This window comes from Nylanderia fulva, unplaced genomic scaffold (genome assembly GCF_048542155.1).
Source record: "Nylanderia fulva isolate GAGA-0341 unplaced genomic scaffold, ASM4854215v1 Scaffold18, whole genome shotgun sequence".
Lineage (NCBI taxonomy): Eukaryota > Metazoa > Arthropoda > Insecta > Hymenoptera > Formicidae > Nylanderia > Nylanderia fulva.
The window spans coordinates 1,743,634-1,757,016 of record NW_028190055.1 but is presented as its reverse complement, the minus strand read 5'-3'; the positions used below and the strand labels follow the sequence as shown (position 1 = coordinate 1,757,016).

Sequence of the window (13,383 nt, the reverse complement as noted above, 5' to 3'; positions counted from 1 at the left end):
AAGTTAATTTATTCCTGTAAACAATTTTTGATATCTTAGCGATTGATTTATTTTCCATTGTGAAATCAAACATGGCGAAATTAGTCGAATTAATATAATTAATTAGATGTATAAGTAAAAGTAAAATATGAATTTTCAACTTTGCACATAATAAATTTTATGTGGAAACTTTTATCAGAGTATTATTAAAATTTTTAATTAGTGTATTGTTTAATTTTTACTCTTTTTTTATTAGTATATATATATATATATATATATATATATATATATTATATATGTAAAGATATTCATATAGATTTTCATTTTTATATGTAAGTAATATTGTAAAATTGAAAAATATATAGACACAGCATTCTTGTGATTCTTATTTGTCTCATATATCTCTATTATGTACAATATATTATAGTTTTTCACATATTTTTAAAAATATATCTGTATAAAAATGATAAAATGTTTCATTAATGTTAAGTCTACTGAAATTTAAAAGTAATTAAAATAGTTCAAATTTTATATGACTATTTCAAATTTTCCAATTTAGTATCTCAATTATTAATAATAAAATCTATATATATTTATTTTTATTTATAACTTACAGAAATATTCTCATTTCATTAAAATGCTTTGATAATTAATACAAATTTAATAATATTAATCATTTTCTTGTAGAATAAATTGAATATTTGTAATATATATATATTGCTATATCATATTCAAGTCAAAATTTAGCTGTGTCCAGTTTCTAATTTGAGGATGAAAACATACATGTGTATCAGAGCAGAACTTAAGATTTATTAAAAATTTTGGAAATTTAAAACATATTTTGTATATTTTACATTTTCAGACCATAAACTAACATTTTATATCTTACTTTCTAAAACTATACAATTGTACAAAGATTTTTAATACATTTCTTTTATAATAATTCTCTCATCACATATTTTCAATATATTACATATAATACATATAATATTTTCAATAAGTCTTAAAGAGAGAATTGTGGCTTTATGTACTCATGCGCATATATGTACATAAGTCCGTGTTAGTTGATGGTCTGTAGACCGTCCATTTATAAACTTAGCATTTGTAATTGGCAGTATGCAAAAGAACAAAAATCAGATTGAAAAATGTAAATAAAGTGCATTGTGTACGATACTAAATTGGAGACAGAAGCAATGCATGATATATGTAAATATTTTTTAAAGCAAATAACAAAATAGGATAAACAGATGCGAAAGAGTAGTTTTGCTATAGATTCCTATTAATCCTACATTTATCATATTGTTATACATATATATATCCATATAATTGTGTATGTACATACACGTCTTAAAGGAAAGAAGTGTCAACTGGTAAATTGCAACAAGAGTAAATAATAGCTTAACAAAATTTAGCAGATATAAGAGAAAGATTGAGAATGCTGTTACAACAAAATTTACTGAAAAATTCGCCATATTTAAATATGAAGGTACATGTATCGAATAAATGCATACAATGTATGCTTTACTATTCATAATTTTACAATATTGAACGTAATAATATTAATATATATATATATATATATATTAATATATATTCAATTAATGAAATCGGATATAAATACAGATACATTTTGCTGTTTGTTGCGCATGATTCAATGCTTTTTTTAAATTTGATTGAAAAGAAATTAGGATCTATGTAGGAAAATCACTAGTTTCATTCATAATCATATGCCTGTTGGAGAAATTAGTAGGTGTTATAGATGTTTTGGGGCTTTCGCTTTGGCTAGTATCGCAGCTATCGTTTTTTTTATCCGTTCTTATATTATTATCTAATCTAGATTTGTAAGTATGCTTAGGAGATGTTCCTGGGCTTATAAAAGAGCAACTACATCTACTTTGGTTGCTATTGCTACAACTGTCGTTATCGCTTTCACTGTCGACACTAGACTCGGAACTGCTCGTGCATAATCTTTTTTCAGTACGTAACATTTCATTTTCCCTTCTTAACTGCTCGTTTTGTTGTATCAGATCATCAATCCGTTGTTGGCATAGTTTCAATTTTTTTGCTATCTCAGAATCTGTAGTAGATACATTTTTATTTTCCGAATCTCTTTCCTCCATTTGATGAATGCTCTTATTACGTAATCTTTTTGTCAGCGAATCCATTTTAGCTTCTAAATGCCTGTATTCCTGTATTAATTCTGTTTTTGTCAAAGTGCTCAATCTTTCCTCATGAAGGGCTTCGTATGCAGTTGAAAATTCTTTTGTCAAAAACTCCTCTTCATCTTCCGGAGATGAATAAAAATAATCTTCATCAGAATCTATGCTGAAACTGGAATCACGAGTACGTGGTGGTGCTGGCGGTTTTTGAAACATGGCAGATACTTCCAACGACGCAGCTTCCGATAATTTTTGTTCAAGATCAGGTAGATCGTTGTGATCATCCATAAGAAATTGCGTTGTATTATATAGGGCTGGCGGTTGCCTATTAGTTTTTGCAATTCTACCGATACACCTGCTCCGCAACTGTTGCTGATAAGACAATTGTTTCAGATAGGGTTTTAACTTCCTATGCTTAGGTTTACCCCTGCGAGTTTTCCTCTTCTTCGCCGCTGTATCCTCATGCTGACCACCGTCTTGGTCACCGCTACCGCTACCGCTTTCCAGTTTTCCATAGGTCTTTATAAATGACGCTTTATACTGTAAAACACAAATAAAAGCATTTTATTAAATAAATTTAACTAGAATTATATTAATGATCGTTTTATATTTTATAATTTATATATTATATATATATTATAATTTATATATTTTATTATATATGTATTATAATTTATATATTTAGAATTGGCTTGAGATGAGAAAGCATATACAAACAACAGTATATAATTATAAAAAAATTAGTTTAAATAAATACACTAAGAATATATTTCCAAATATATTCATAAAATATAGACATCACAAAATTGTATATCTAATGTTTACGCTTATCTCACTTATCATCAGATGATAAAAATGGTGGTAAGACTTCTTTACCTTACTTCCGCTAGAACGATCGACGTTCGGTTGACGTTTCGCGTCGTCGCCTCCAGGTGGCGCCGCCCACTTGGGCAGTGGGCGTGATGACGCCGCAGGCGTTGGCTCCGCTTTTACGGAGCGCACGACGCCCTTCGCGTCGCGTACTTCGCTATCGACACAAATGCCGCCCGACGCTTTTTCCGCCGTCGTTTCCGCCTCGCGCGTCTCCATGCTCACAATATTCACGAAAATTCTTCAATTCAGGATGGCACGAGTCCGCTCCGCCCTTAGAAAGTCACTCTCCCGCACTGGTAGACGCCGCTCGGGCGCTAGAAACCGTTTGCTCTCACCGTAAACAGCGACTGAATCGCCATGTTTGATCTGTCCGTGATTCTCCGTACGATAGCGAGGCGAAACATGCTGACGTATGGTCCCTACTTCGACCACCTCGCGACCCTCCTCCTCTCCACCTCGATCGCGTATTCGCACGGCGCAAGGCAGCGCAGTTGCGTTCTGTTCTTCTCGATTCGCGGCGCCTCATCTCGCGCACGTTTGGCTTCGACCCCGCTGGATCCCGCGCGACTCGATAACCAAAATTTATCATTAATAAAATATATATATATATATATATGCACACATGTATAATTGCATCAACACATGGCTCTCCGTCTAACGCATGCGATATTTATTCCTTATGTTGATTACACATTATCTGTAATTTGTGTCGAGATATTATTAATTATTATGCTTTCTCCGTCTAACACATTCGATAAATTGTGTCGAGATAGTATATATTAGGAGGCAATAAAACTGAATTTAACTTTGTGACACGATAAGACTCATTAAACTAAGATATAAAATTTAGCAAATATATATATATTTAATTTCAAAAGAAAAATCTGCTAATAAAACTTTATTATGCATACACGGTACAATTCATAATAATGATAATCGAAAGAATATGTAAATGCGCATATTGCCTCATCATCGTCCTTGCACCCACGCGAATGCGAAACGAAAATATAAAATTTTTATTTCATGATGTGATCTCTCTAATAATGTTATTCTTAATTCCTAAAAAAATTTACTCCTCTCTCATTTGCGTTCTCTTTATACATTTTCTGAATTTAAAATGTTAATAGATATTCGTGTCATTCATTTACAAAAATTACATATGTTGCCAAGTAATAATCTGCGTATACTCATTTCGCGCTCGAACAATTGTCATTATATTCGATGACTTTGTAGATCGCACGAGGAGAGAGAGATGGTTACTGCACAAGGGTAAAAGAACGTCTTTATTAAATCAAAATATTGCGTTTTACATTTGTGCATCGCGACTTTGCATCGCGTTTTGTTATTCGCGATCCGCGATAAAGCGCGACTTTCGCAATGCCAGTAAATATCCTTTATTAGAAATTGCAATTTCACGTCAGGTCATTGTACTCGTTATCTTCCGTGAATCGACGAATCTATCTTCTTTAAAAAAAATTGAAATCATTCCTTGCAAGCGAACAACAAAGGAAAACTACGATAAGAACGATCAAGGGATTCAATAATAATGTGGCTTCCAATTAAACACGTAATACGTCAATTAATCGGAATCATCATCGTTGACGATATATTTATACTTTCTCAATTACAAGGTAATTGAAAAGGTGATAAATATATATCATTACGGAAATATCGATAATAAATATATCGTGTGGAATAAGACGATAAGATTGTCAGTTGCTAGAAAAAAAAAGCTTTCTCTCGCTCTTTCCCTAATCCTGAAGACGAAGATATATATGCGTATATGAAGTAACGCACACACATGACGAACGAAACAATGGACCAATGTCGTGACCTCCACAACGATTGCCAGAAGTCTCCCTCCGTCGTTAGAGTGCATTCGTTTATTTTAACGTACGGCGCGTAACGATGCGTGCAAGAGCATTACATACACCCGTTACACGATTCGCGAACCTCTCGTCATATGTACGCACGCAATCACGCGTGCATGTATACACATGCACAGATATACATTTTTTATTTATTTATTATATACATTATAATACAATTTTTATTACATATATTACATATTACATTTTATTATATTTTTATTACATATTATATGTATTACATATATATATTATATTTTTATTACATATTATATGTATTACATATATATTATATTTTTATTACATATTATATGTATTACATATATATATTATATTTTTATTACATATTATATGTATTACATATTTTATATTTTTATTACATATGACATTTATTTCATTTTTATTATACACATTACATTTACGTTATTACATTTTTATTACATATTACATATATATTACATATATTACAATATATATGCAATATGTAATAAAAATGTAAATATGTAATATATGTAATATGTAATAAAAATGACATGTATCTTTATAATATATGTAATATATAATAAAAAATAAAATAATATATATATGTTATATATATATATATATATGTAATAAAATGACATGTATCTTTATAATATATGTAATATATAATAAAAAATAAAATAATATATATATATGTTATATATATATATATATATATATATATATAATGTAATATATGTAATATGTAATAAAAATGACATGTATCTTTATAATATATGTAATATATAATAAAAAAATAAATAATATATATATATGTTACATATATATATATATATATATATATATATATGTAAATATGTAATATATGTAATATGTAATAAAAATGACATATGTATCTTTATAATATATGTAATATATAATAAAAAAATAAAATAATATATATATATATGTTACATATATATATATATATATATATATATATATATATATATATATATTGTATATATACACATGTCGATGCAATCTCTACTACGGGAGCAACACGGGGACTATAAATACGGAGTCGCCTACGTGGGGGAGTCGCGTATCCCATCCTCGCGGGGTTCGTTTCTTTTTTTCCTTTTCTGTTTCTCTTCCGTCTCTAAACGCGCGGATGCCATTCCTCGCCTTCCTCCTCGAGGTGTATTTAACTTCACTCTCACTCGCGCGCGCGCGCGCTATCACTACAAGAGAACAAACAAAAGAGTGAAAGACGTTTTATGCTCGGAGGAAGGTTCCGTGGGACAAAGACCGTAGCGCATAAAACGCATACAAACACGCACACATGGCGTGGGTATTATAAAACACCTTGATCCATACATATAAACACGTTTGGGTTCATATATAAATATATATATATTCTCAAATAGACGTGTATGTGTGTGACACAACTAGCTTGTATCGAGCGTGCGCGACACGCTAACCTAACTATTTGCATTTGTTTGTGCGTATATATATGTATATATTCTCTCTCCTATGTCAATTCCAAGAGCGACCTAAAGAGCGGCTGCACCGAACACAGATCTAGGCGCGTATAATAATATATAATATCGCGGTGGCGTGTATAAATTAACGGGGGAACTAGAAAGGAGAGAGAAATCTTCACGTAGATGCTGCAACAAAAATTTAATTACTTTTGTAATTGATCAATTTCCCTGGTCTAAAAATATATTAATTTAAACCTCTTAAATGAAGAAGAGATTTTGCGTGAATATATATTTATCTCCCCCTGTTGCGACTCAATGTAGAACACGCATCTTGTCGAAAAATTTATTTGATTTTCATTGATTTCTACCCCGAACATATAATAAGTCCAATTTTTTACTACCCATACAGCACCGAAAGATTGCAAAAACATTACAACAATCTTTCACCGCAATATTGCAATATTGCAAATTCACTCAAAATGTTGCTACATCATTGCTGTTGAATTGCAGCAATGTTAAAATGTCCGCTTTTTGGAAGATTGCAACAAAATATTACAACAATATTGCAATATGTTATGAGTTTGCAATAATGTATTGTTATTGCAACCATAAACTAATGTTGCATATACAGGTATATAAATGTAAATAAATCATTAATGAAAATAGGTTGTAGTTAATTCATATATATTACAATATATAAATTATAGAATTTGGATTACATGCAATATTTCCGAAATATTAATGTCATGTTGCTACAAGTGTGCTGGAATTTTGTGCACTTATATCTCTGCAATGTCTTTATAATGTTGCATTGCAACTTGCAACATTGCAACGTTGCTGCAATATATTTGCAATAATCTGTGCTGTATGGGTAGGTACGGGATGTAATATATATATATATATATATATATATATATATATATATACATATTTACATTTTTATTACATATTGCATATATATTGTAATATATGTAATATGTAATAAAAATTATATATATATATATATGTGTGTGTGTGTGTATATATATATAATATGCGTGCTCTCTCTCTTGCGTCAATTCGCGCGTATGGTTTTGCCACTATGATTTTAAATCGCCACGGGCGCGCGCATCCCCTCCCCCCGCCCTCTCTCCCCTTCATCCCCCTCCCCCCGCGCAATCACGATTTGCACAACACATACATTTATGCGCTTGTTCATCCGTGCGAACTTCCATGCGCTATCTTCTGCTTCGCGCAGAACCTACTTTTCGTTCTGTGCACATGTATTCGTATATATATATATGTATGTTGTATATATATATATATGTATATATATATATATATACAACATACATATATATATATATATATATATATACATATATATATTTATATATACATATATATGTGCGTATCTATGCTAGCTCTTGCGGCGCAGATGTAATACACTTACAATAGCGTTGGGACATAGTTGTGTGACTCGTTGGGCGAGTAACTGCTGCGACGTAGATGTTTTCCCCTTTTCTCACCTGAGTTTCGGAGAGAAGAGGGAGAGAAAAATCGGAACGAATCCGGGCGACCTTTATTGCGACATTTTTCTCTATGGTTTACGAAGAGGGACGGGAGGGATTTCTGCGAAAGATTTCCTCTGCCCCGGATTCTACTTTCTTCTATATATATATATATATATATTATGTATGTGTGTGTATGTCAAAACGATCTTATATTTACGTTCGTAGCGCTTGCCTTGTTTTTTCCCGAAGCTTATTTATAAGAAGTTAGAGATCGGAATCCGAGATAAATGTAAATTCAGAGCGAGAATTTAATATTCGAGGAAAATGCAACACGTGTTAGGATGTTGGAGTAAATATAGATAGTCTCGCGCAATTAGACAGCTATATACGACGGTATTTGAAAGTCTTTCGCCTTCTTCAGGATTTTGCTGGAAATCAGGTTCAACTGCAATTGATATATATATATTATATACGCGTACAAAATGAACATTTCATGCATTTCGCAACCACTTCGTTACACATGTATAAATACATGAATGTAAACGACGAATGCACCTGTAGCCTCTCTAGTCGCGTTTTGCATATTTATATGTTTGATATACCTTTAACACAAGATTGGAGAGTTCGGTGGTGTTCTCCATATTTGACTTTCAATAACATTCAACAGCTGAAATTTAAAGGTGACACGTATAAATGAAATGCAATAGCTGAAATCGAATAACAACGTCGAGCAATGACAGTTCTATTTATTTTCAGAATATATAAAGAGTTCTCGTATTATTCCTTACATCTTATATGTAATTTTTGTATGCATATATAAAAAAAGTTTGACAATAAAATTTTCATGCATTTACTAAATAATCATTTGTTTCAGCTCTTTATATTTTTATTTTTCTCTCCTTCCAAAGTGCAAGATATATTTGTCATTCTTCCTCTTTTTTCAACTATATGTATCAAAATGCATACTTTTTATAAATATAATATATATATATAATATGTATATAAATATAAAAACGCAGAACTCTATTTTCTGCATTTGGCTATACTTTATAATTTATTTAAAATATGTAATAATCATAATTATAAATGTAATTATATTTTTTGGCAATGTTCAAAGATGAGAAAAGAGACGAAAAACAACAAAATATATACGTTATATATATATATATATTTATATATATATATATATATATATATATATATATATATATATATATATATAACACATACATCTATAAAATGTCAACAAAAAGTTTATGTAGATGTATAGGTACCTAATGTATGCAAGATCGATAATGCAGTATAATGATCTTATCATAAGTGATAAGATTGTTTTCAAAAGCAGCCATAGATGGAGCAAATGTAATTTTCGTTAACACGCAGCATGCTACTACGAAAATAATTTTCCTTCCGGTGTAAAAAAAATTATATCTACTGTTTTGAAACCCTAAATAAAATGGTAAGAATTTTGATGATTTCATCAAGAGATATTTAATAGAATAAAAATTGCATTCTATATGTTGTAAACATGTAAATTAATATTTGTATTAACATTCTTCGAGAAACATAAATGCCAAGGCTGTCGAAGGTACAAAAGTATTTCATCATTTTTTTTTTTCATATCGATAAACATGCAATATTATTATCGTAAAATAAAGATAATATCGTTGTAAAAGCAGTTATATAATTTTTCTATTAGATATCATTGACATTCGATACTAATACAACGCAAATAATTTTAAACTTAACCATTGAAGGTTAAGTTTACTCTTTATGACATATACTTTTTTTTATTAAAATAAGTTTTTATTCGTAATATTGAATTTAAAGTGCTGTTAAAAAATTTTAATTTTTTTTCAGGCAAGTACGGCTGTAGCAGCAGGTATTGGCCTCGCTGCTGTAGGCTTTGCTGGTCGTTATTTGCTCAAAAGAATGCCAAATTTATCACAGAGGATGGCTGAGACGGTGAAGAAGCTAGATTCTCAGGTAAGAATGTCTATAATATATTTTTTAAACAGATCTTATAGCTGCATTTGCATGCACATGAAAGTGTTGACACTGTTTAACATTTGTAGTCACTAGCAAACAGCAAGTATTATAAGGGTGGTTTTGAGCAAAAAATGACCAGGCGAGAAGCTAGTTTAATCTTAGGAGTGTCACCCGCAGCTAGTAAAGGAAAAGTAAAGGAACAATTTAAAAAAGTGATGGGTGTAAATCATCCAGATCGCGGAGGTTCTCCATATATTGCTGCAAAAATTAATGAGGCAAAGGATATACTTGAGAAACAGTAAAACGGGATCCTGTAGTACACATTTGTAATATATCAGATTTTTATGTTATTTTAGGAACCAAATTTTAATGTACATAGTTATTAACATATTTAATCTTGTATATTATCTACTCCCTATAATAAATAAGCTTTTTTGAATCTACATTCTGAATCTGCTGTTATATAATTTCGAGATTTCAATCCAAATTAAAAAGTTTTACGAGAAATTTATGCATAAATAAAGGCAGTATGTATAAAACTTGGTACTAATTATAAAATATTACAAGAGGCTAACTGTCTTTTTAAATACTTAATTAATATTCCCATGTAATCTCTTCATAAGTGTGTTATAATGATGACTTTCATTATATTTCGTATCACAATTATACTTTATATTTCATTATTCTTGATAAAATATTAATAGTTTATAATTTGTTTTTTTAATTGTATTTATATACAGTAATGAGCTAAAATAAATTTAGAGTAATTGAAATGTACCTTTTAAAATTTCTTATGTTGCTAATTTCCTTGAAACATTGTATTTACAGCAATAGAGCATAGAATAATTATGCAGTAACAAAATATATATAATACAACTTTACATGCATTCATTTTGCAAAAGATGCAAATGAATAACATAACGACTAGAATATTTCGGTGTATGTGAAAACTTCAATCAATAATACTATCGTCCTAATTTATCTTGCTTTTGTTCTATACGTTGTCGTGTTATTTTTGTTCTTAGTTTTGTTATTGTGTTACCAGGCAGTGATCCAGGTACTTTAAAAATACTCTGTGAAATAAGAAGAAAAACTATCTCAGTAAATATTTGATCTAATTCATCTACCTATTCAATATTTAAACTATATGTCATATACAACTATATATACCTGCATAAACTCGTGACATCGTAAAACAATACTGTCTTTTGTAATTTCTTTGAAACATTCAGCTAATGTTGTAAAATCTTGACAAGCTAATAAATTAGACCTATTCCTTTTTATAAGCGTTAATGCAACACGGAAGATAATTTTGGTACCCTCATAAAAGAGACAATCCCAAATACGTAAAGTAGTCTGCAAAATCAAAACTATTTAACATTTTCAATTTTTTTATGATACAAACATTTCAAATATATTGAAAATGCATGTGATTACATATATTTGTTAAAATTATATTTAATATTTTAATAATTAAATATACCTCTATAGGTAAGACCTCTGCGAATAAACACACAAACCATTTTGTTGTAATTACTGCCCAAGGCAATCCTATATTTGTTACATGCTGATAAACATCAGGCATTTTTATCCTGTGTAAATAATATACACATATATTTATATGAATATTACTTATAATGATACTTCAGTCAAAGCTTTGTTATGTTTTACCTTACTAATTCTGCGAGCACATCGATATCAGTAAGTAGACCATCCATAGTGCGTGTGTAATAATCTGGTAAGATTTTATCAATTAACACTTTTAATAACCAAAATGCTGTCTCTTCACTTTTTGTTACAAGCAAAAGTAAACCTGCTATATAGTTCAGACCCTAAAAAATAAAGTATTGCAAAGTAAGATGCAGTAATTAGCAAACATCTTGCTTGAAGCTTTTTTGAAAACTTGTACTTTTATTATATTCATTAAAAATATTTATATTTAAGAGTCTGCATTTTGAATGTTACCTGACAATATCCAACAGTTTTATTTTGATGAGCAAATGCCAATAACACATTATATAATTGATGCTGTTGATTTTCTGTATTATTAAAGAATATATTATCTGGAAATGTTCTTGGGAGATCAGTTTTTATAATTTCAGCAATTTCTGTATTATGCGGAGACTGCAATAATTTTTGATAGAGGTCTGGCGATGTATTTCTTATTTCTTCTCCACCACTCACAGCGAGCCATACCTGATCAAGTGATCCTCAATTTATTTTAAACGTTTAAATTTCAAGTACAATAAATGAAACTTAATAATATTACCAATCCTCTATGTTCTCCTGGAATACCTTTACGAACATATTTCTTTATAGTAATGCTTCTCTGTAATGATTTTCCTTCGCCAATAATTTTTGCCCATTTCTTGGCCATTTTTGCGAGAACCTTAAGGTACTCTGACATAAAATCTTCATAAGTTTCATAATCAAAATCATGTGGTCGTTCAAAACCATATTCGTCCACATCACTAGAGAATTTATATTAATTAAATAATTGTAAGTAGATGGATGAAATAAGTATAAACATTTTATGTTGCTTAAAAAATATGATATAAACGATTGATGTGAATATTGATGTCTGATAAGAACACATAAGGAATGAGAGAAATAAAAAATCAATTTTGATAAAACAACATAAAAAATATAAATTTTTAAGAAAGATTTTCCCATTTAAAGTACAAAAGGGGGCGTGTGCAGAGGAATCTAACCTCATATAAAAATAGAAAATAAATACGGTATTCGTCGTATTCACCGGAATAAGTCGCTTATTCGACAGAAAATGACAAGCACGTGTGTGCTAAAATCATTCAATAAAACTGAATAAATGAAGCACACTCACCTGAAGCATGAACTTGCCATGCCCTACGTAATTCGGCAGGTGTCAAATGGATTTGTGCGATTGCAGATAACTCCGTCCATAGATATTTAATACGTACGTCTAGGAATTTCGTTGTTCGTCGAGCAAACAAAGCATCGAGCACGGAAAAGGTATTTCGGAGCACTGTGCGTTCGCTTTTGTCACACAACGGGTGTCTTGAGACGCGCGTGTTTTGTTCTACGTATTCCGAATTATTATTCAGGCGGAGTACACACGGTGAGAGAGAGAGAGAGAGAGAGAGAGAGAGAGAGAGGTTTCTGTGTCACGTTACGAAATTTATTATTGCGATATATATCACAGGCGGAAAAAAAACATTGAATATTCCGCAATCGCGTTTCTAAATATAGATTTCCCCTCTCGCGTTCTCCTCGTAAAAGTACAATCGTTCTTGTAACGAAAATGACAGAGAGGACACAATGCGACACTGAAAATATATCGAATCGAAGGATATAAGAAGATTAATCGCGCGAACGTAACCGCGCGCTTCGACTCATCCGCAAAATTATACACATATTTCGCGAGTTATCGCGCGTAAATTATTATCGAGAGTCGCGCGCTGTCCTGTCAATTGATCACAAAAATGATTATATTTGAAAAAGCGCCGTCAATCGATCTCGCATCGAAGGAATGCGCGAAAATATAATTATATCGCGAGAGTATCGAGTTTGAGTGTCGACTGTCGATATGATCGAT

At 30.6% G+C, this 13,383-nt stretch overlaps 3 protein-coding genes across 4 annotated transcripts; 1 reads left to right on the top strand and 2 right to left on the bottom strand.

The window, feature by feature from the left end:
* Positions 1-769: 769 nt before the first annotated feature.
* On the bottom strand, positions 770-3,506 carry LOC114938491 (uncharacterized). The gene is made up of 2 exons (XM_029312480.2): positions 3,015-3,506; positions 770-2,678 (listed from the first exon to the last, which is right to left on the bottom strand). The coding sequence occupies exons 1-2, from the start codon at positions 3,225-3,227 to the stop codon at positions 1,671-1,673; spliced, it is 1,221 nt and encodes a 406-aa protein (XP_029168313.2). The 5' UTR covers positions 3,228-3,506; the 3' UTR covers positions 770-1,670.
* A 5,672-nt stretch (positions 3,507-9,178) lies between these two features.
* On the top strand, positions 9,179-10,252 carry LOC114938440 (mitochondrial import inner membrane translocase subunit TIM14). 2 transcript variants are annotated; one of them, XM_029312412.2, is made up of 3 exons: positions 9,179-9,279; positions 9,681-9,806; positions 9,896-10,252. In XM_029312412.2, exons 1-3 carry the CDS (start codon positions 9,277-9,279, stop codon positions 10,109-10,111), a joined length of 345 nt encoding a protein of 114 aa, XP_029168245.1. In that variant the 5' UTR covers positions 9,179-9,276; the 3' UTR covers positions 10,112-10,252. The 2 variants fall into 2 exon arrangements, with proteins under 2 accessions (XP_029168245.1, XP_029168244.1); XM_029312411.2 differs by lacking the exon at positions 9,179-9,279 and adding an exon at positions 9,328-9,408.
* Positions 9,686-13,256, bottom strand: LOC114938439 (growth hormone-regulated TBC protein 1-A). Its single transcript, XM_029312410.2, has 7 exons — positions 12,652-13,256; positions 12,079-12,280; positions 11,775-12,005; positions 11,481-11,641; positions 11,293-11,401; positions 10,980-11,165; positions 9,686-10,882 (listed from the first exon to the last, which is right to left on the bottom strand). The coding sequence occupies exons 1-7, from the start codon at positions 12,669-12,671 to the stop codon at positions 10,775-10,777; spliced, it is 1,017 nt and encodes a 338-aa protein (XP_029168243.1). The 5' UTR covers positions 12,672-13,256; the 3' UTR covers positions 9,686-10,774.
* Positions 13,257-13,383: the final 127 nt, after the last annotated feature.

Coding starts and splice junctions, on each gene's coding strand:
- LOC114938491 (XM_029312480.2), bottom strand. CDS start 3,227: ATGGAGACGCGCGAGGCGGAAACGACGGCGGAAAAAGCGTCGGGCGGC. Junction 2,679..3,014: donor ATCGTTCTAGCGGAAGTAAG/GTAAAGAAGTCT, acceptor TGTGTTTTACAG/TATAAAGCGTCATTTATAAA.
- LOC114938440 (XM_029312411.2), top strand. Junction 9,807..9,895: donor TGAAGAAGCTAGATTCTCAG/GTAAGAATGTCT, acceptor TAACATTTGTAG/TCACTAGCAAACAGCAAGTA.
- LOC114938439 (XM_029312410.2), bottom strand. CDS start 12,671: ATGGCAAGTTCATGCTTCAG. Junction 11,166..11,292: donor CAGAGGTCTTACCTATAGAG/GTATATTTAATT, acceptor TTGATTTTGCAG/ACTACTTTACGTATTTGGGA. Junction 10,883..10,979: donor GATGTCACGAGTTTATGCAG/GTATATATAGTT, acceptor CTTATTTCACAG/AGTATTTTTAAAGTACCTGG.